The sequence below is a fragment of the Mus musculus genome, chromosome 9 (genome assembly GCF_000001635.26).
Source record: "Mus musculus strain C57BL/6J chromosome 9, GRCm38.p6 C57BL/6J".
In the NCBI taxonomy this organism is placed as follows: Eukaryota; Metazoa; Chordata; class Mammalia; order Rodentia; family Muridae; genus Mus; species Mus musculus.
Window position 1 is genome coordinate 82,829,783 of NC_000075.6, and position 21,940 is coordinate 82,851,722.

General features: G+C 41.6%; 1 protein-coding gene across 2 annotated transcripts; it reads left to right on the forward strand.

The window, feature by feature from the left end:
* The first annotated feature begins 23 nt into the window (after window positions 1-23).
* Window positions 24-17,906, forward strand: Irak1bp1 (interleukin-1 receptor-associated kinase 1 binding protein 1). Of its 2 annotated transcripts, NM_022986.4 has the most exons (4): window positions 24-557; window positions 7,636-7,701; window positions 16,517-16,647; window positions 16,745-17,906. In NM_022986.4, exons 1-4 carry the CDS (start codon window positions 246-248, stop codon window positions 17,013-17,015), a joined length of 780 nt encoding a protein of 259 aa, NP_075362.3. In that variant the 5' UTR covers window positions 24-245; the 3' UTR covers window positions 17,016-17,906. The 2 variants fall into 2 exon arrangements, with proteins under 2 accessions (NP_075362.3, NP_001161712.1); NM_001168240.1 differs by lacking the exon at window positions 7,636-7,701.
* The last annotated feature ends 4,034 nt before the right edge of the window (window positions 17,907-21,940 follow it).

Consider the following 21,940-nt stretch of genomic DNA (forward strand, 5'->3'; position numbering starts at 1 on the left):
TCACGTGGAAGGCCCGTGATCACTGACCGCGAGGGCAGGACAGACAGCTCCGGTTCTTGCAGGCCATGAGGAGGTAACTATTTAAAATGTGTGCAGGCCTCCTTCCCTGGGGGAAAACCCGGTCTCCACGCTGCAGCGGCGCCTCCATCCCGGCATCCTCCGCGCGGACTAGCAAGCGCGCGGCAGCTAAACGTCACTCCCCGCCATCAACCTGGCGTTGCTATGGCAACACAGCTGCCCCAGCTATGTCGCTGCAACCCGCCCCTGCATCGCGGGTGTTCATGGAACTGGTTCCCTGGGCTGACCGGGGCCGGGAAAACCATCCGATCTCGGCCGCGGAGGCGCAGCCGATCGGCCGCCGACCCCACGTCGCGGAGGCCCACCCCGGAGCCCGTGAGGTCCACGTGAGCGGCGCGGCCGAGGTGTCCGCCAGCCCCGACCGAGCGCTGGTGACCGTGCGAGTGAGCAGCACCAAGGAGGTGTCGGCCGAGGCCAAGAAGAGTGTGTGTCGCCGCCTGGACTACATCACGCAGAGCCTCCAGCAGCAGGGGTTTCAGGTGAGACTTCCGAGACGGGGTGCAGAGCGGGTGACTCTGTACCTTTGGGGATGCTTTGTTACCGCAGGATCCATTCTAGGGCGCAATGGATGTTTGACCTTTCCTTCTAGAATCTAGATGAAAGCCGTTATGGGCCGCAGCGAACTTGAAATCAGGAATGCAGGTTGGGTAGGGTTTTTGTTTGTTTGTTTTTGTTTTTGTTTTGAGACAGGGTTTCTCTGTATAGCCCTGGCTGCCCTGGACTCACTTTGTAGACCAGGCTGGCCTCGAACTCAGAAATCCGCCTGCCTCTGCCTCCCCAGTGCTGGGATTAAAGGCGTGCGCCACCACGCCCGTGGTTGGGTAGGTTTTTATCTGGTGATGTTTGCTACAGTGGTTTTGTTATTAAGATTAGAGTGATGAAATGTTTTTTTGAAAAATTACATGTAAATGTTTGCATAAGTAGAATGTTGAACCTTCTCCTCCCCCCTCCCCCCACCCCCCCTCCCCATACACACACTTTGGTAGTTTTTATTCTGCATGTTGAAATAGGTCGGTGAGGAGCCTGAACTGCTTCCATCCAATCAAAGGTTTGTGTGGAGTGGCTCTTCAATGTACTTATTAGCATCTATTTATGGTTTATAATGATCGCCTACCCCAAATTTTCCACCTTTTTAGTTTTAACTTTTTTAAGTCAATGTATGTAGGTGTCATAGGTGAAATATTTCTACTTTCTAGACATGTCTGTGGAACAAATCACTAAATAGGTCGCACCTTAAGCCTCCCTCCTTTTAACGAATGGGGCAAAAATGTCCACACAGCGACTCTTAGGCGTGTTTTAATATCACCACTTTCCAAATTTACGGCAATAAAATAATGCTCTGAGTTTAAAAGAAAAATATTTGAAATCCTGTTCCTGGAACCACAATCGAGATTGCTTCCAACTTTGCCATATTTCAGATAATTAATATGAAAGAAAATTAGAAGCTACAGACAGCCATCTCAATGTTAGCATTGTACAAAACAAGACCCCAGCTGCAGGAACCCTGGTTTTCAGGGGTGACTCTGATTTGGTGAAAGTGCAACCTAGTATTGCTTCTGTCCTAGAAATGTCAGACCTTTGAAAAACTGGTCTTTATTTTTAAAAAGAAAATGTATTTGTGTTGCATTTAAAACCAGAATAATTGAAATGATGGGGTGGGGTTCCCAGCTTATGTTACAGTTTAAAAAATTTAAATGTAAATTGTAAACGAATTTTAAAAATAGGTTTAAAATGTAGAAAACTATCTCCTAAGCAACCTGCTGCAGTCAGTCCTGTTTAAATAATGTAATGAGTTTTTTATGTCATTGACACAGAACATAATCGAACCCATGTATCTAACTTGTAACTTGTAAAACACAATAAATACAACAGTTACATTCCAAGTCTCCAGTGTTCGAGGCAAGGCACACAAGGACTCTAGTCTTCCAGGTTATTTTTGCTCATGGAGGAAAGCGCTCATATAGATAGCTTGTTCAACAGTATAAAAATCATGTTAGTACTTCTAACGGTAAGTTATGGACTTCACAAAGCTCTTATGTGATTCAAACGTTGGAATACTGGGTTGTCAATCCGCACTTCCCTGCTTGGAGGGCCTCTCCCAACCTAAACACGTGACAGATGAAAACAGACTTTCTCATCCTTCCTGGCTTCTCTATACCCCGCTTAGCCTAGATGACTTCTGTTTTCAAGAACCAGACCAAAATCACATTCTTGACATTCTCTTCTCCACACTAATCCCTGTTATGCAATACTTCACTTCTTTCTTTAAATACAAAGTGTCAGCCTGTTGTCATTCTTGATGTACTTACCTCTCAGAGCAGTTGCCATCTGAGTAAGCTCATATACATAACACATACAATGAAAAAATGCTTTGGGATGAGTAAAAGAAAAATAATGGAGCAATGCATAAGGTGTTAACTAAATTACTAAGTAGATCTTAGGTTTATGAATTTGTATGAAGTTAGAGTAGTCAGTTTTAGCATCGCTCTAATGGGGAAATGTAAAGTTCTAACTAGTGTTTGCTTAATCCAGAAACATTTATTAAGCACTCCCTAACACCATTCAGACTTAAGTGGCACTTGGCATCATTTTGTCTTTGGGGGGGGGGAGGTGCTGCTATAATGGAATATCACAATCTGACTAGCTTAGTGTTAGGTGAGGGTTAGTTAGTGTTTACAAGACCATTCAGTCAGTCAACAGGTTCTCCAGCTCCGGAGTGAGGATTTAAAAGAAAAAAGACAGATAGACAACATTGTAGTATGACTCCAGTCAATTCTGAGACTGAAGCAAGTTTAATTTTCCCAATCTGATTTTTATACCATTTTAATTACATGCAAATATTAAGGGCGTGCCATACAATATGTAACTAAAAGGACAATAGTCAAGGAACAAGCAAGACAATAAACACAAAGCCCCATGAACACTCTGGTGGTAGCTGTTTCTAAGGATGTTCAAGATATCTGAGCCTACTTCTTTGTTCTACCCTAAAACCAGATTCTTGCTTCCTTGTCCTTACACATTGTCAGGTCCCTGCCTGAACGTACTTCTTTGTCATGCTCTTTTGTCAGATTCCTACCTGAGCTTACTTCCTTGCCTTGGCCAATGTCAGACTCCTACCAAGCAGCACCCCCAAAAGGCTCTCCACATTATAGTCCTGGAAGTTAGAAAGGCCAAGGCACCGTCAGTTTTGATTTGGTCTATGATACATAGATGGTGCCTGATCCCTGTGTCCTCACTTGAGAGAAGGCAGCTCACTGGGGCCTCTTCATGAGGACACTAATTCCATCCACGAAGCTCCACCCTCAACATCTAACCTCAGAGGCCACCTACACCATCACACTAGTAACTTGGTTCAGTATATGAATGGGGCATGCAAACATTGCAGGTGATAGTCACTATAGTGTATTCTATTCTGTATACCAGCTTAGGCTGTAGACTCCACTACTTGCCTATTCATAACTGTATTATCTTCAATAACCTAAACGTGCCTTGGGCAGGTTGGTAGGCAATAAGAGAGATAATATTTTTGTGTGTGATGAGGGGCAAACTATTTAGAGACATATATTTAACTTTTTTCTCCAAACAGGGCTTATCAACAGCTTCTAAAGGACAAATCACACAAGCAGTTAGTGTTTTTTTCCCCAATTGTAAGTTTAATATCCTTTATGTCTTCTTTCTGCCCCTTTATTAAATACAGATTCTTTTCTCATACAATATAATCTGAATACAGCATCCCCTCCCTCTACTCCCAACTCCTCCCCACTTCCTGACCCACTCCTTTTTCTGTCTCTCATTAGAAAAGAACAAGCTTCTAAGAGAAGCAAGAAAACATAGCAAAGTAAAATATAATAAGGTGAAGCAAAACTAACTTATCAAAGCTGGACAAGCCAAGTGAAAAGAAAAATAAAAGCACCCCAAGAGAGGGCACAGGAATCAGAGACCCACTTATTCACACATTCAGGGGTCCTATGAAGGTATTACTCTAAAAGCTCACACACACACACACACACACACACACACACACACACACACACACACACACACACTTTTTTTAAAGAAAAAAATAGCCAATGATTGGATGGACAGGGGAGCCAATTCCTATACTCTCAGCACTCAAAATGCAAAGTCCAAAGAAGTCATTTTTTCCCTTTTTAACAATGGAAATTAAGCTTTTTCCACAAATTTTTAGTTCTTAGTATTTCCCCCATTTATTTTTATCCTTTTCCACATTCATTTATAGGACTCTAAAAAGTATGATTACCAATAACTTATGGTGATCATAAGTTACAAAAACAAGTCTGTGTTTTTGTCATATATATTATATAGTTTTAAGTTTTGACAGTTTAGCCAAATACATTATTCTTTTCTGTATGTTTTCTACCTTTAATGTACTGTTTATTCACTCCATGGTTTTAAGGCAATATGGCCATTAAGTAGTACATCTTCAAATCTTTAGGAATCCTTAATAGTTTATTAAATATTCTATGCTTGGAGCTTATTTTGGTAAAATGACAATGGTTTTATTTTCTTTTATCTAGATAAGTAGCTATGCTCATAATCTTTATTAGTCCATCTTAACTTTGCAAGATAATCTCCATTTACCTTTTGAAAATAAAAATCACTGTTTTATATAACTGAAAAGTCAGGTAATTCTGTGGCTACTCGGGTTTTATATGGTTAGGTCCCCGGCTTTCCTGGTATCTTTCTTTGAAACTCAAAATGGTGCATGCATCCCAAGGCTTACATCACAGGATGGTAAGCCATCTTAAGGCAGCCACACTTACTTATTATAACCATGCTAGAAAAGCAGTCCTGTGGGCTGGAGACGTGGCTCCCTGCTTACAAGCACCTGTTATTCTTACCAAGGACCTTTGTTCAATCCCTAGTACACACATGTCAGCACACAGCCCTCTGTAACTGCAGTTCCAGGGGATCTGTTAGCCTCCTCTAAACTCTACAGGCAGGGCACCAAGCACACACATGGTGCACAGACATCCATGTGAGCAAAACACTTACATACATAAATAAATCTATAAGTAAAGCCTGAATGGACAACCTCACTTCTGTTTGTGGCAAGAGAGAAATGCTACAGACAAATTAGCTTTTATTTTTATATCTGCATGTCTGTGGCAAGCAAATGTGGTAATCCAAAATGGTTGAGATCTCTCAGGATTCACCGCAATCACACAGTTGCTGCTTAGGAGTAGGAACATAACTATGACATGAGAATTCTTTATGGTCTTGATTGTTTTGAAATATTCCAAGTCATTGGTTTTTTGCATTCTCAAGCTATTTTGAGCCAGACAGAGAGTAATAATAGTTCACGTGGTACTCCTATATTATCCACACTGCTTAAATTATTAAATCTTTGTAAAACCTTTGAGACCCTATTCTCCCTTCCTTACTGATCTACTGGAAAGATTTCTTGCCTGCAGAGAACAGGGCTTGCGTGTTAAATGGGGACGTGGAGATTCAGTTTGTAATTCTAGATGGTGGAAACCTCTACATAGCAAGTAAAACTTCTCTTTATATTTGATACTAAGCATATATATTTCAGGATAAATGCTGGTTTTACAGTATTGTAGTCAGTTTATTCAGTTCTTTTCTGAACAGTTGTAAGGTTTTCATTTTTTGAGTTTATTCTTACATTGGGCTACTGAGTCTGTCACCCTACCTTTTCATATTATGTAAATAGCTAGTCCTGAATTGACCATTTCACCTTAAAAGTCTGCCTTTTTATATGTACATAGAAACAAAAATAGTTTAGTCAGGAAAGCCTCATAAACCAGACTGGTATGGTAGATTTATTAGCTTTAGCACTAATGACGTGCTGAGCTGAATAAGTCACTCTTGTTGGCTTAACCTGTATATTGAAGGATGTTTACAGTATCTCTGGTCGCTTACCTATAGTGTAGACAAAATGTGGCCATTTAGATGCATATTTGGAAGTAAAAAGCCAGACCAAAAAGGAAGACAAATGTTTCATTATTCCATTCATATAACATTCAGAAAACGCAAACCTGTGGAGACAATAAATGGTTGACTATAAAGGAGATGCACAGGGGAACTGTTAATGTGGAAGAACTATTCTTCTCTGGGCTGGAGTGCTTGATACTTCACTGTGTGCGCCTGTCAAAACCCAAGGAGCTGTAAGGCACAACGAGTGAATTTAACATTTGCAAACTGGGGCAGGAAAGGCATGAAACAGGCTGTCAGACCTTAATCTCAGGATGGAATTCAGACAGTAATAAATTAACCCAGTTCTATTATTAACAGAGGACACAGCTGAACTAAAGGGAGTGGGGAAAGGCTCGTCCTGCGTAATTAGAAAAGAATATTTTAGCTGGAAACTGTAAGGGTGAAGATAAAGGTACAGAAACCCCAGGCTCAGCTTTCCAGGGTACACTAGTTAGCAGTTCTGAAACTGCTTTACATAGTATACCGGTACTGAGCGAATGTATGAGCCATGTTTCTCACCGGTGAGGAGGGAAGATGGAAACAGTGTTAGAATGAACACTGATTCTAACCTGGGATTAAGCACCAAGAGGTGCTATGTTCCGCGCGGCTCCAGGGAGGGACTGACCTATCTGAGGCAGAAAGGAATGGAGAAATAACATACATATGGACAGAGGCAGGCTGTGCTCTCTGATAAAGAGGCTGCAGCACCCCAGAGCTCAGTGGGCTTATTAGGTACAATGGAATGGGGAGGTGAGGTTGTTGCATATAGCTGAACAAGGAAGCCAGTTTGATTAATCTCAGGAATGGTCTCTAGGGTGTAAAGTGTGTGTGTGTGTGGTGGTGGCGAAAGTAAGGTGGCCATCTTGCATACACCATCAGCATTCTGATTGGAAGAAGGCTTTGCCATTCCCATGGTGCTAAGGCATTGAGATCCTTGACATGACTGTGTCCGGGTCAAACATTACTCATTCACTCAAGTCGACACTTGTTTCCTAGATGGAAGAACTCATCGCTTAGCTTGCGTCCACGTCTGTGGGAAGATTTCAATGGCAGTCATGGTCATAGAAATATATCTGTTGCTTGTGGATTTTTTTCTTTCTTTCTTTTTATTCTTTTCTTCTCTTGCTCATAGTTTGAGAAGTAAATTGTGGTGAGAAATGTTTGGTGGAGTTCTATACTGTAATATTATGGAGTCTACTTCTGTCTATTGCCTTCTCCATCCAAACGCTTTACATATAACTTGTTTTTAAATCATTATAACAATCAGATGGTGTTTCTATTGACCTGATTTTATACATGTGGAAGCAAAGACTCAAAACTACAGAGTAACTTACCCAAAGATACATATGACTGGTACCATGTCAAATAAGTCCATATTTTCTCTACAAGTGAAATAAATTACTGAAAAATGAAGTGAACTGTTCTTTTTTCTAATTGATTTCATGTCACTTTTAAGAAAATGTAAAACATCAACCCAGGCAGTTCATTTTGCATACTGTATGTCTTCATATTTCAAACTCGGCTTCTTCATTGATAGGCAGAAGCAACTGAATTTTGTAGCCAAATTTAGTAACCTTAATTTGATATTTTCTGTTTCAGGCAGAAAATGTAACTGTGACAAAGAACATTAGAAGAGTAGAAAATGCGTATCACATGGAAGCCGAGGTATGCACTGAGTGAGTGGAAGCACGTGGACTTTGTAGAATTTCGACTACAGTTTAGACTTATTCTTAAGCTGAAGTCTACTAGAGAAATTACCCTTATGGAGATGATAAAAGATAATTTTTCTCAAAATCATTCTGATATTATATATCTGATGATACTTTTAAATGTAATGAGATCTACTTAAGAGAAAGGGTGTAAGATGACATAGTAGCCACATGGAGAGAGCACCTAAACCCCACAGACTTTCTGTAGCATCATTGCCTGGTGAGAAGAAAGCACAGTAGGAGAAACATTTCCCTTCCTTAAAAACATGGAAAGGTAAAGGATTGAGACTTTTTAAAAACATTTTTATTTTGTTTCTCAATACAATTTCACAGTCACTGGGAGAAACATTGTTTAACATTTTAAGTCCTATTGTCTTTACCCACCTTAAAAAATGCACTGTTTGCAGAATGCTCTATCCATGATGCAGAATGCTCTATCCATGATGACATGAGATCCCAGCCCTGCCGTGAAAAAGCAAGGCTCTAAGGTCTGAGGATCCGGGTGTTAGATGTGAGTGCGTCTAGCCGTGACAAGACTGCTGCTCTTGGGTCCCAGTGATTTCAGCTGCTACCTGTCATAGGAAACAGAGACAGCTGAGCTAGAGTGCAATCTTGTTTGCCCACACCGGAAGTAGAAAACACCCCCAGAAGCCACCTGGTGCTCTCTTGTGTCGTCGGTTAGGTTATTATTGCTTCCTAGGTGAGCTATGAGAGGCAAGGTCTCAAGAGACTTCTTCCCAGGATTGCTTCTTACCACCTTTTCCATCACTATCACAAAGTCTATTCATTCCTAAGCATTAGCAAACTTTCTGCAGATCAACATGAAGATGAACATTTATGAATCAGTGCTATTTAGATGAATTAATGATTTTATAAAATCTCTGGTTTGATTCAAATAATTTTAGGAAGAAAGTTTTAAGAGATGGTTTTAGTTATTTGCCAGAAATATAGAATAAAGTTAGAATCAATCAAAACTAAAAGGTGCCCATTCTTCATGGAATATTAAGTAAAAGTGCATGATAAAGAATACAGTGAGCGTTCACAGTTACACTGAAAAAGAGAAATAGGCTTGGGACAAATTTGTGATCAAGGAAACACATTCATTTTAGGTCAGTCCAAGGATGAAGCCACAGGTGTGCACGATGATAAAGTGAGACCATGTAAAACTGTTGCTTTGAACTTAAAATGAACCTACAGAATACAACACTGCTTTGACCTTAACTATTGACATCCTTCTGTAACTCCCCTTTTGCATAACATCTTTTCTATGAAGTAATTTTCTAAGAACTTTTGTCTTAATTTTGTATAAGAAGGCCAGAGAGGAGGAATAAAGTGCGGCATCTGGGCCTCTGCCCCATGTACCCATCATTTATATGTGTAGCTTCGGGGCGCTCTGTCCAATCCACAAGATGTACATACACATATGTTTGTCTATACATATGTGTGTAGGTATATGAGTATGTATGTAAGTATACATGAACACTTGTGGAGTTGATGAGACAGGTGGTTGTGCCCAACCAGAGTGTGTGTGTATGTATGTGTTTGAGACTGTGCATATTGCCTATGTAAAAGATTTTAATTCTTTCCCTTCTTTTCTCTCACTCCATGGAGAGTTAATGAATTCTGAGACTCTCAGCTGGCCAGCAAGAAGTCCTTGAGCTTGAGAGAAGAGAAACCAGCTCTTATTAAAGCACAGATAGTAAGAGTGCTACAAAGTAAGAAGACAGAGCTTATCAAAACACAAATAGTAAGAAACCAGCACTTACTAACATACAAATAATAAGATTGTAAGGCTGGGATCATCAGTCTTTAGCCTTCGTCTGACAATGTGTCCCACATTCCCCTAAAGGCCAGCTTCGACGTCTTTTGCTATAGATTTGCTACAGATTATTTTGACAGAATGAGTAGTCAGGCAAGATTCTAAATAACATAGGTTTGAGTTTGGGAGGGGAGTGTATCCTTCTAAAGGGTATTTCCTGTTAGGAATTCAGTTTGTAATGATAGGAACAGGAAACTCTACTTAGGAGGGTAGGTTTTGATTTTTATTAATTTTTAGGCAAAGTCTCAAAATGTAGCCCACAATAGCCTCAAATTTATGCTTTTACTACACCAACTTTCTGAGCACTGAGATTATCGTCTGGAACCATCACTGGCACTTGGAGTTAAGTTTATTATTATAAAGGGTCACCAAGAGAAGAACAGGGAAGAGATAGTTCTAGACATGAACAAGGGCTGGAACCCTTGAGGGTTTTCAGGCCACTGAGTCATTCTAACACTGAAGTTATGGTTTCGGCAAGAGTCCTTGACTGTGTGAGAATTGGGTTAACTTCTGCTCTTCCCTCTGCTGTACCTGCCTTTTTAGCATTTAGTGTTGTGATGCCTTAAGAAAGCATGTGATTTTGATTTAGATAGGACTCCCTGGAACCCAGACATTACAGGATACTGTACATTCCAGCACATGATTACCTTTAGATGAGCACCAACTGTCAGTGGAAACCATGATAATACACTCATAAGATACAGAGTGTGCTAACTAGTCATAAAGAAAGGTGTGTGGCTCTATGGAGATGACTGTAGCAACTTCCACTTGGCCAGCAAACATCTAACACATTCTAGTCATCTCCTGGGCTATTAAACATGTAACATGGTTAGATGGTAGTTAGACATGTAAAACACAAAAGGAAGTAACATGATTTAAAGATTTACAGATGGCTTGGATAGATACTTATAAAAAACATACCAACAGGTATATGGACTGTATTCAGTATCTCCAATTGTCAGAGAAATAGTGAATTATATCATCAGACCTGTTAGGGTAGTAAAAGCAAGACATGGTGGTAGGCAGAGATGTGGGGAAGTTAGAGCTTTGTATGTTACCAACAACAATGCAAAATAGTAAAACTCATGTAGATAATAATGTGGAATGTTTCCAGAACATTAAACAAACTCCCAGATGACCTAGCAATTCCACTTATGGGTGTATGTCCAAATGATTTTACACCATCTACATCAGGAAGAAATACCTGTGCAGTAGTCTCCACATCCCTTTTCTGCAGGGCTGGGATCCAGCGGCTGCTTGGCACTGCCAACAGTATAGAAGCAGGTATATATTGTTTTTTTCCTAAACACGCTGCAGTACTGTTGCATAATTATCTCTCTGTTCACAAGAAATCAATGTTTTTCTTTTTGTTCTTATGGAAAACAATACAAAGAAGGAAACAGTGGACCAATGCCTTTAAAGTACTAACAAGAGCTATGGATGCTGGAGAGATGGCTCAGTGGGGAAAGTATTCATTGAATAAGCAAAAGGACTAGCATTTGGATCTCTGACCCCCAACAAGGGGTGGGGGACTGTGCATGGTGGCAAAATCCCAACACTGGGAGGAGGAGACAGGAAAATACAGAGGACTCTACCAGCTAATCCAACCAGTGCAGAGAGAGATATAGAAAGATACACCAGGTAGATTTCTGGCCCCCACAAGTGCATGCACAGGCCTATGTACAAAACGTACATACAACAACCTCCCCATATACACAAGCCATCCATGATTACACAAGTCTTTAACTTTAGCTGGAGAGTGGGCAGGAAGGATTGCAGGTGTCAGTCTAGACTTGATTATATATATATATATATATATATATATATAGCTAGATCCCATCTCAGAGATAAACAATTAAAAAGAAAATTATGTAAACCTAAAATTCTATATCCAATAAAAATCCAGAAATAAAAGCCAATTAAAGGGGTTTTCATGAACTGAAAGAATTCATTACCTATAGACCTGTTTTTGAAAAATATTAAATAATATCATTTGGGGAAAAAATGATATCAGAAAAAAAGGCATCTGTCTACACAAAGGAACAAAGAACATGGAAAATGAAACTGTTTTAATAGATATTTTTCAAAATATAAATCTCTTAAAATCTCACTAAAATTATAAGGAAAGTAGTAATAATGTAAAGGCCAGGAAGGAAAAGTATGAAAGCATACGGTTTAGGCCTTAGGTGCGCACTATACCTCTTGTAAATGGATCGGGATAACTTAGATGGATCTTATTAATACTAAAGCAGCAGCTCAACTAATAAGCAATGAGGGCTAAAATAGAATAATAATAACATAAAGACAGGAATTAAACAGAAGAGCAAACAAATACAAAATAATAAGATCACAGGCTTATCAATAATCTTATAAAATGTAAATGGTCTAAATACCTTCAGCAAAAGAAAGTGTTTTGTCTGGGTGTGGAGACACAGGTCTGTAAATTCAGGCAGAGACATGGATCTCTGTGAGTTCTAGGACTCACAGACTATCCGTTTGCCAGGACTGCAAAGTGATAGTCTGTCTTTTAAAAAGAATTTTAGATTGTGTAAGAGTGGACTCCACCTCTATGGAGGGAAGCACACTCTAAATATAAGAATGTTTTGGTTACAAGTAATGAGATCTAGAAGAACAAACCATTCGGCTGTGACTCAGCTGTGGATAAACTGTAAGAGTATTGGCCACAGTAAACTACAGAGCAAAGACTGTTACACACAAAGAACAAAATCGTTCTTAATGATAAAGGAGTAATGTAATTAAGATGATATACAAGTCCTTCCACTTCTAATATTACACAAAGTTTCAGAATACTCAGTGCAAAGATAATAGAATTTAACTAATTAATTAGTTAAGGGATACCTATTTTAAAAGCTGCTGGTAACTTTATACCTTTATGATGAAATACTGAACACCTTTGTACCTAAGACCAAGTACCATACAAAGATGGTGGCTACACTATGACTTCTTGGCATTATACTTGAAATTCTAGTCATTGTAGTTTGGGAGCAGGGCAGAAAAGGATAAAAATATTCAAATTGAGAAGGACAAAATAAAACACTCTTTAGTCAGAAGCAATACAACCATCTTTCTAGAAAATATTATGGGAAAATCTTTTAGAAGTAATAAACAAATTTTAAATGTCAAGGGATACACCTGATAAAATATGCTAAAAACTATAAAACATTTCTGAGAGAAATGAAATACCTAAGAAAGGAGAGAAGTGTATCTTGTTTGTGATTTGGAAGACTCAAGACTATTGATACTTGTTCTTCCTAAAATGAGTTACACATAGATTTATTAGCAATCTTATTCCAAATCCTAGCTAGCTTTTAAAAGTAGTAATTAGCAAACTGAGCAAAATAAAATACATCCAGAAATGCAAAATACTGACAACCACTTTGCAAAGCATCTTTAGTTATAATAACCTCAAACTGGGAACAAATGTTTCAGACAAACTGTGGTTTTATCCGTATAACAGAACACTGCTCAGATTAGAACAGTTATGCAAGAGCATGCCGAAACTACACATGCACTATGCCAACCAAGTTAAAGGAGTCTCCAAAGACAACATATTCCTGGAAAAGGCAAGTCTGTCATCAGGGGAGAGGTCAGTTAACTGCCAGAGGCTGGGCAGGTGAGGAAGTAACTAGTAATAAAATTATCTGAGATTTGTGAAGTAATGGGACAGATATAATTATTTAGACGAGGCCCAGGGGAAGACGCAGAGGAACTCACCTCAGGAAACTCTTAAGCCTGGAGCCAGCGCCAGAGCTGGGGACCCCTCAGCCTGACTAGAACAAGCTGGGAGTCACCACAGTTGGCAAAGGGTACGTGTCAGATCCAGAGCATGCTGGGGACCCCTCAGCCTGACTAGAACAAGCTGGGAGTCACCACAGTTGGCAAAGGGTACGTGTCAGATCCAGAGCATGCTGGGGACCCCTCAGTCTGACTAGAACAAGCTGGGAGTCACCACAGTTGGCAAAGGGTACGTGTCAGATCCAGAGCATGCTGGGGACCCCTCAGTCTGACTAGAACAAGCTGGGAGTCACCACAGTTGGCAAAGGGTACGTGTCAGATTGTGACCATCACGGGAAAGACACATCACCCTGTCCACAGACAATAGGAGATGGGGTTCTGGAACTTGTTTGGGGTCCTGAGTACTTACATTCCTACTGTAGAATGGTTCCATGGGAAAGAGGGCAAAACCCTGTGGGACATTACTCCTGCATATGCGTGCCTATGTGTGGTGGCTCTGTTGGGGCCATCCTGGAGTACTACGCTCCAGCCCTCAACACTCTGTGGCACTCCGCTTACATTGTGTGCTTCTCACCTTTAGTCAACAGCTTCTTTGACCAAGTGGGCAGTGGTATTGAGATGTGTACCCCCATGAGCGGCTTGCCTGTTTTCTGTCTGCCAGAAGCCTGTTACCAGTCGCTACTTGACCGCAGTGCCAAGAAGTTCTACCCCAGCCACTTTAAGCCTGTGCCGTCTGCCTCAAGCTCTTTCAGTAGTGCACAGCACCCTCACACTGCCAGAGCTTCCTCAAGCTCTTCCAGGCCCACTTCCTTCCTGTGCCCACATCACTTCCGGGACCCCAGAGTGATGGGGGCACATCCAACAGAAAGCCGAACCTTGTCATCATCAGGTGCCAACACAGGATGGGACCAGGATGCTGGGGTCTTGCCAGCTTCTTAGTACTCCAGAGCCAGAGGCCCCATTTCCTGTTTCGTAGCTCTCTTGGGCTTCTTGCTTTTCTTCTTCCCCAGAGGTGGACACTAGGGCCCAATCAGCTTCATGTGTATGCCCACAAGTGTCCTGGGTAGACCAGGCTATGTCAGCACCCCACAGTGGAGCCTCTCACACTCATGTTTAACCAGAGCAGCAGGGTGAGAGAGCAGTCAGGGTCAGCTGGAGGCCTTTTCCCCATATTTCTCCTAACACAGTTACCCTGAAAAATACCCGGGGCACCTGGCCTCCTCTAGACAATGCCAGCATAAACCCATCCATTCGAGGATGGATGTGCACCCAAGCCACTGAAGGCCCTTGGGTTCCACCTTCCAATCTCCCAGGATTTGAGTGACTGCCTTCCTTCCTCACTGCCCCTTTTATACATGCCTAGGGTTTACTTAGAAAGGACCCTCTAGCAATGATATTTCATGGTCACTGTCTCCATCTCTGGGATGATGTGAGGCATGGAATGTGGCCCATGTCCCAACCCTGCACTGAGTTCATAGATTTGTATACCAAGGTTTGAATTAGATTGCTCAAGTTGACTTCTCTATACATGTGATTTTGAAGAGATTTTAAAGACACCATCCCCTCTTTTGTTCTTACATTCTTTCCAGTGACCAAGTGGTGAAGCAATTTGTTTTGTTTATTCTAAGCATAAGCAAGTAAGTTGGGAAAAGCGCTTGACCCTCTTTTGTAACCCTACACACACACACACACACACACACACACACAGAGAGAGAGAGAGAGAGGGAGAGAGAGAGAGAGAGAGAGAGAGAGAGAGAGAGAGAGGACTGTTTTTAAACTGCTATATTTTGAAACTTCTTCCTTACTGCTCAGGCCAAGAAGCTCTCAATTAAAACTGGTCTAGAGGGATTGGACTCTTTTGGACCTGGGATTCTGCATCTCATCTGTCCTGCCCAAGGAAGGCAAAGAGGAATTACCCTTTGTAGGGCCAGTTCCAGCCCGAGTGGTCATCAGGAAGCCTAGGCTCCCCCATGAGCTTTTCAGCAACAAAGAAAACCCACAGGCCAGGGGGTGGTGGCACCTTTAATCCCAGCACGGAGGCAGACTAGGCAGATCTCTGTGACTCTGAGGCCAGCCTGGTGTACAGAGTGAGTTCCAGGACTGCCGGGGCTACACAGAGAAACCCTGTCTCAAAACAAGAAAAGCCCCTCGCTGCTTCTCTGGGACTCGCCCTTCTGGCATCTCATGAAGGTTAGTGTCTGATTCTGACCCAGAAGACCATAAAAGTCTCTGGTCTTGATTCAGTTGGGCACATCACTTTCTCAAACTTCCTGGAGACTGGCCAAAGGTGGGACTCATTCAGGGGCTGGAAAGAAGGCCTCAAGTTGGTGCAGGGGAGTAGTCTCCTAGGGTTTAGGGTAAAGGACAAGATCTGTGAGAGCAACAGGAATCTGAAAAGCTCCCATTCCTAAGGTTGAAACAGGAACCCTCCCCACCATCACCCCCGCCCCCGGGGCTTTTAGTGAAAAGAAAGGTACTCTGAAGGATCCATAGGCGGATGACCTAAACCATGCACCAGCCTCCTAGAAGAGGCCTAGTGTGATGAAGTTCCAGAGGACAGTCAGATTCACTTCTGTACATAGTAAGACCGCTGGAAGGGGACACATACCTCAGCGGTGTCAGTGAAGTATGGCATACTCACTACCAATCATAAGTCTAACTGAATAAATTAGATTACAATGTTGGAAATGCTTAGAAATTAGCCAAATAATAACCCTGAAAGGGAGAACCCTCCAATTTCAGAAAAAATAAATAAATTTTAAAATGGTTTCAAAGAAGTTTTAAGTATATAAGCTAATATCAGATCATTTTAAATTTCATTATCAGAAGTCTTTAGTAAGAAAATAATATAGCTATAAACATTTTTTTCCTTACCTGGTATATTTGTTATCTTAAAATAAAGTGACCTATATTCTGGCTTTACTCCTTCCTTTCTATCGCTTGTTTGTTTGTTTGTTTGTTTGAGACAGGGGCTTGCTATGTAACCTTGGCTGATCTAGAATTTGCTTTGTAGACCAGGGTGGTCTACCTGACTCTGCCTCGAAAGTGCTGAGATTAAGGGCATTTACCACCAGACTGGGATTGAGGGCGCGTACCACCATACTTGCTTGGCTTTACTTTTTATACTTATCTTTACACAAAAAATTTAAAACTACATGAGGCATGAAAATAACATCAAGTATCCTTTCACTTACAGGTCTGCATTACATTTACTGAATTTGGAAAAATGCAAAATATTTGTAACTTTCTGGTTGAAAAACTAGATAGCTCTGTTGTCATCAGCCCACCTGAGTTCTATCACACACCAGGTTCTGTTGAGAATCTTCGGTGAGTTAACACATCTTTAAATTATTCATTCTGAACAAAATGATTGACTGCCGCAGGTCTTTTAATGTCATCCTAATCTTTACTTTGCATCCCTAAGGCGGCAGGCCTGTCTGGTTGCTGTTGAGAATGCATGGCGCAAAGCTCAGGAAGTCTGTGACCTCGTTGGCCAAACTCTGGGAAAACCTTTACTAATCAAAGAAGAAGAAACAAAAGACTGGGAAGGCCAAACGGATGATCATCAGTTATCCAGACTGCCAGGCACATTAACTGTACAACAGAAAATCAAAAGTGCAACCATCCATGCAGCTTCGAAGGTGTTCATTACTTTTGAGGTAAAAGGAAAAGAGAAGAAAAAAAAGCATCTTTAAAATTCTAACTAAAACATGATGTGTCTGTACTTTTAAATCTGTTTTTATACATTTTTACAGTGCTTCTTTCTGTCTCGGACATTCAACATATTGTATGGCATATTAAGTAAGCCTCAGTAAAATCTGCCACTTTTTGAACATAATGCCACAGAATATATACGATTACTTTCTAGTTTCCAGAACACTCAGAGAAACGCTGTAAGAAATAAATGTATTAAAACATACTTTTGTATACTGAGAATTTATATATTGAAAATAAAATTAACAAAAAACCCCGCTCATACTGAATTTTTACTTCGCAAAACAGGTTGTCATGTCTTGCTTGTATTTGTTGTATAAAACTGTAGAACCTGAGCTGCATCTGAGAAAAGCACAGTTCATGTTCCATGAAACATGTTAACGTTTTCCATTTCATCACAATCTATATGCTTTTCTTTTAAAATGTTTCATACAATGTATTTTGATTATATTATTTCCCCCCCCCAGCTCCCCACAGATTCTACCCCCTCCATCTGTAGAATCCAAAATAAATCCAAGACCACCCAGCCCCTTCCCCCTCTGAAGGGACTTTCCAAACTATATTAGTGGGCCAAGTACAGAGCCAGATAAAGAAGCTGGCCGACTAAACAATGCTGAGAAAAAAACCACAAGGGCAGGCAGAGTGAGGGACTAGGCCAAAGATAGTCACCCTATGCAAACCAACCAGTGCCTGAAAGGGTTACTTGCTACACCAATGAGAATAAACCAGCTAGCCCTGTTGCCTAAATCTGCCCCTTACAAGGTATAAAAAGTGTGTTCTTTGTTTGTTCGGGGTCTCTGCTCTTGCCTGTGTGCTGGTGGGGGGGAGGGTCCCCAAGGCATTGGATCAATAAAAAAATCCTCTTGCAGTTTACAGCGATGTTGATCTCTGTGGTCTTTGTGAGTGAGGGTCTCTTTGACGGAATCCAACACATCCACCCAACTTTATATTCTTTCTTTCTCTTAAAAATTCAAAATCAAAGTGCACCCGTGTGCGCGTGCATGCGCGCGCGCGCACACACACACACACACACACACACACACAGACACACACACAGAGGATTATTATTTTGTTGGCCAACTATTCCCGATCATGAGGCTTGCCCTTAAGTGTAGTTAATATACCTGTGTACCATTGAAGGAAAGTGTTTTTACTCTTCCCCTGTAGCTACCAATTGCAAATAGTTATGGGTAGGACCTGATGCCCATTTTCCCATCCCTGTACTGGGATTTTGTCTGGCTTAAACTTGTGCAGGTCTTGCGAGTATTATCACAGACTATGTGAGTTCATATGTGCATCAGCCTTGTGTCTGGAAGAAGCTCCTTCCTTGGAGTCACCCATCACCTCTGCTTTCCTACAGCCTTTCCCTTTTCTTCTGAGTCAACCCCCAAGCTTTCAAAAGGAAGAGTTTAATAATGACATCCATTTAGGGCTGACTGTCCAGTTGTAGGTCTCAGTGTTAACTGCTCCCTACTGCAAGAAGAATCTTCTCTGATGAGGGTTGAGCAATGTGCTGATGTATGAGTATAGCTATATGTCTTACAAGTTATTTCATTGCTATGTTCCTTTAGGGGAATGATGGAGGCAGATTTCCCCCGAGGGCCCATAAACTATTCCTAAATTCTAGCCTCTAACAGTGTCAGGTATGGGTTTCTTGGGATACTTGTTCATTCATGTTCATTTCTATTTTGTTCATAAAGCTAGAAATTGGAAACAGAAGTCTTATCTACTGATGAATGGCTAACAAAAATGTAATGCATTTACACCAGAGAACATTATTCAGCTGTTAGGAAAGATGAAAGGTTCAGGTAAATGGATAGTGCTAGAAGCAACCACTCTAAAGTGAGGGAGCTGAGGCCCAGAAAGTCGAGCATTGCCTGCTTTGTATGCAGATGTTAGCTTTTAAGCTTTATCTATGTGGGTTTCAATCAGAATGATCACAGAGGTAAGGCAAGTAGTAAGAGAATAGGAGGAAAGAGGGAATCCTCCAAAGAAGGGGAAACCATATAGTGTTAGAAAGGGACAAGGGAATTATAACCCAAAATATTAAAAAGGAAGATGAAGGGAAGAGAATTGGAGAGGGTGGAATTTGGGGAGGGACAACAAACACTAACTTTAGAAGTCTTGGGAAACCTACTACTTCCTAAGATATACATTGTGATGGTTTGTATATGCTTAGCCCAGGAGAGTGGCACTATTAGAAGGTGTGGCCATGTTGGTAAATGTGTCATTGTGAGCCTGGGCTTTAAGACTCTCATCCTAGCTGCCTAGAAGTCAGTCTTCTCCTAACTACCTTCAGATGAAGATGTAGAACTCTCAGTTCTTCCTGCACCATGCCTGCCTGGATGCTGCCATGCTCCCACCTTGATGATAATGGACTGAATCTCTGAACCTGCAAGCCAGCCCTGATTAAATATTGTCCTTAAGAGTTGCCTTGGTCATGGTGTCTGTTTGTAGCAGCAAAAGCAGTAAGACAGATGTTGGTATCAGGGTCTGGGGTATTGCTGTGACAGGCCTGACCATGCTTTTGTTTGGAAGCATGTGGATTTGGGGACTTTGGATTTGGGAATCAGTGGAATGTTTCAAGTGGGGCTTAATAGGCTGTCCTAGTAGGACTATGCAAGACTTTGTTGCTGAGAGTGATTTGAACTGTGCAGACCTGGCCCAAGAGATTTCAGTGGAGAAGAATTCCAGTACATGGCTTAGAGACTGGTTTTGTACTGTTATGATGAGGAATGGCTGCTTTTTGCCCTTGTCTGAACAGTATACCTGAGGCTAAGGTGAAGAGATTTAGATTAATTGCTTTGAAAAAGGAAGTTTCAAAAAAGCCCAACAGCGACTTTGTTCTCTGGTTAAATCTCACGAAGAGCATTTTGAACAAGCATAGCAAGCTTAGAAAAGGAAAAGTATTAAATATATGGTTCAAATATTAAAGGAGCACCAGGAAGTGAAGTGGAGCTGAAGTCTGTATTCACAGATATTAAATTGAATTAAGGGAGTGGTGAGCTTGGGGCATGATCCTACCCAGCTAAGTTTAGGTTATGGTAGTACAATCCTTTAATCCCAGGAGGCAAAGGCAAGCAGATTCTTGAGTTCAAGTCCAGCCTTGAACAGAGCAGGTTCTAGGTGAAAAAAGCTTAAGTCCAGGCATGGTGGTCCATGACTTTAATCCAAGCATTACAGGAGTCAGAGCTATGCAGATCTTGGAGTTCAAAGATCAATCTACAGAGCAAGTTCCAGGACAGCCAAGCTTAGGCAGTGAGGGAGTGGAAAAACAGAAAGCTGGTAATAAAGAAGGGGGTGATGTTCCAGCTTCACCAAGCAGCAGAACTTGACACCTTTGGCCATGTGGCTCTGGCTTTTGACACATGATGCTGGGACAATTAATGCTGGTTAGCTGGAGCTAAGAAATTAGCAGTGATTAAGAAGAAACCAGCATCTCTGAGGTGAAATCTGATAAGCATTTTCTGAGATTGCAAAGAATCAGTATTCCAGAGATAGCCAAGGTTGAACCTCATGCTGCAGCTGGACTTGCTAATGTGTAAGAATCACTCAGGTGGTACTGGTTTTGAAGGTATGGAGGAGTCATGGAGAGTAGCTGAATGAGGCTTGACACTGTGAGAGGCCAGGGAAGGCCATTGGTGAAGGTACAGCCTCAGTTGCTGTTGATGGTCCAGGACTGAAAGGGGTCATGCAAAGAAAGGTGAGGTTTAGCACCAAGAAGAGAGACTATAAGAGGCTATTGGTGAAGCCTAGTTGCAGTTGGAGATCCCAGGGTATCCCAGTACCATAGAATGATCACCAAGAATAGCAGCAGCAGTGGAGTGGAATCAACAGAAAGATCCTGACAGAATGTAAAAGGTCACAGAAGTCCTGAAATTGGCAAGATAGATGTCACTGTTTGCAGAACTAGCTTCACTGATTTAGAAAAATAGAGGTGCACAATGCTCTGGACACTCCTTGAACCCGTGTGTCTGCCAATGTTTTGACCGTTCCTTGAACCCATGTGTGTGCCCACTGATGAAGCCCATTGCCAGGTGTTTATGATATTGGTTTCTGGGAAAGAGTCAGAAAATCTCCCCAGCAACCACAGCCGGGCCAATCCTGAGTTGCTACACCTGCACCAGACTCTTTCCTTGTACCCCTCCCATACCCATTTCTTGAGACTAGACATTGTTTAGATCTGGAAATCCCCTACTCTCGCCCCTTTCTCCTTTCACCTCTGAGGGCCTATAAAAACTGGGACCTCTTTCCCCTTGAGGTCGACTGCTCTACCCCTGCGTGGGATATGAGTCATCCCCAGAGCTCTGGCTTTCCCGGAATAAAGCCTCATGTGGTTTACATCAAGCTTGGTCTCTTGTGAGTTCTTGGGTGTCCGCCATTGTCCCAAGGCCTGAGCGAGGGGCTCCTCTCAGAGTCTTTCACAACCAGAGCCTCGAGTGCTACAAAGGGCAGAGATGGAGAAGTGACCCAAGCCCTTTGGAGGAGCCCAGAAGATCATGTGTGGATCCCAGATACTGGAACAAGAAGCTGTAAAGCTGATGTTGACTTGGAGACCCCAAGATGTTAAAGATGCCAGAGCTGTGGACAGCTGCTAAGTAGAACCAGCCCAGGAGAAAGCTTGTTGCCGTCAACAAAGTCAAAAAACAAGTGGAGATCTGAAGACTGCTTTGACATCAGACAAGGAGATGCAGAGTTTGGAGTTTTCCTGGCTGGTTTCCTGTCTTTCTTTAAGGATTACAGTTAAGTGATTGGATGAATCTTAGAAGAGACTATGAACGTTGGACTTTTAACATTGTTGAGACTGCTATAGACTATGAGGGCTTTGGAAGTTGGACCTAATGTACCTTTTATTATGCTATGACTAGGCATGGCCCCCAAAGCCTTGTGTTTGAACAAGCCTATG

What these genes read in the sequence shown, in the direction of transcription:
- Irak1bp1 (NM_022986.4), top strand. Translation starts at nt 246, where the DNA reads ATGTCGCTGCAACCCGCCCCTGCATCGCGGGTGTTCATGGAACTGGTT. An exon ending in TCCAGCAGCAGGGGTTTCAG is followed by an intron (nt 558 to 7,635) that starts GTGAGACTTCCG and finishes TTTCTGTTTCAG; the next exon opens with GCAGAAAATGTAACTGTGAC. An exon ending in GGTTCTGTTGAGAATCTTCG is followed by an intron (nt 16,648 to 16,744) that starts GTGAGTTAACAC and finishes TGCATCCCTAAG; the next exon opens with GCGGCAGGCCTGTCTGGTTG.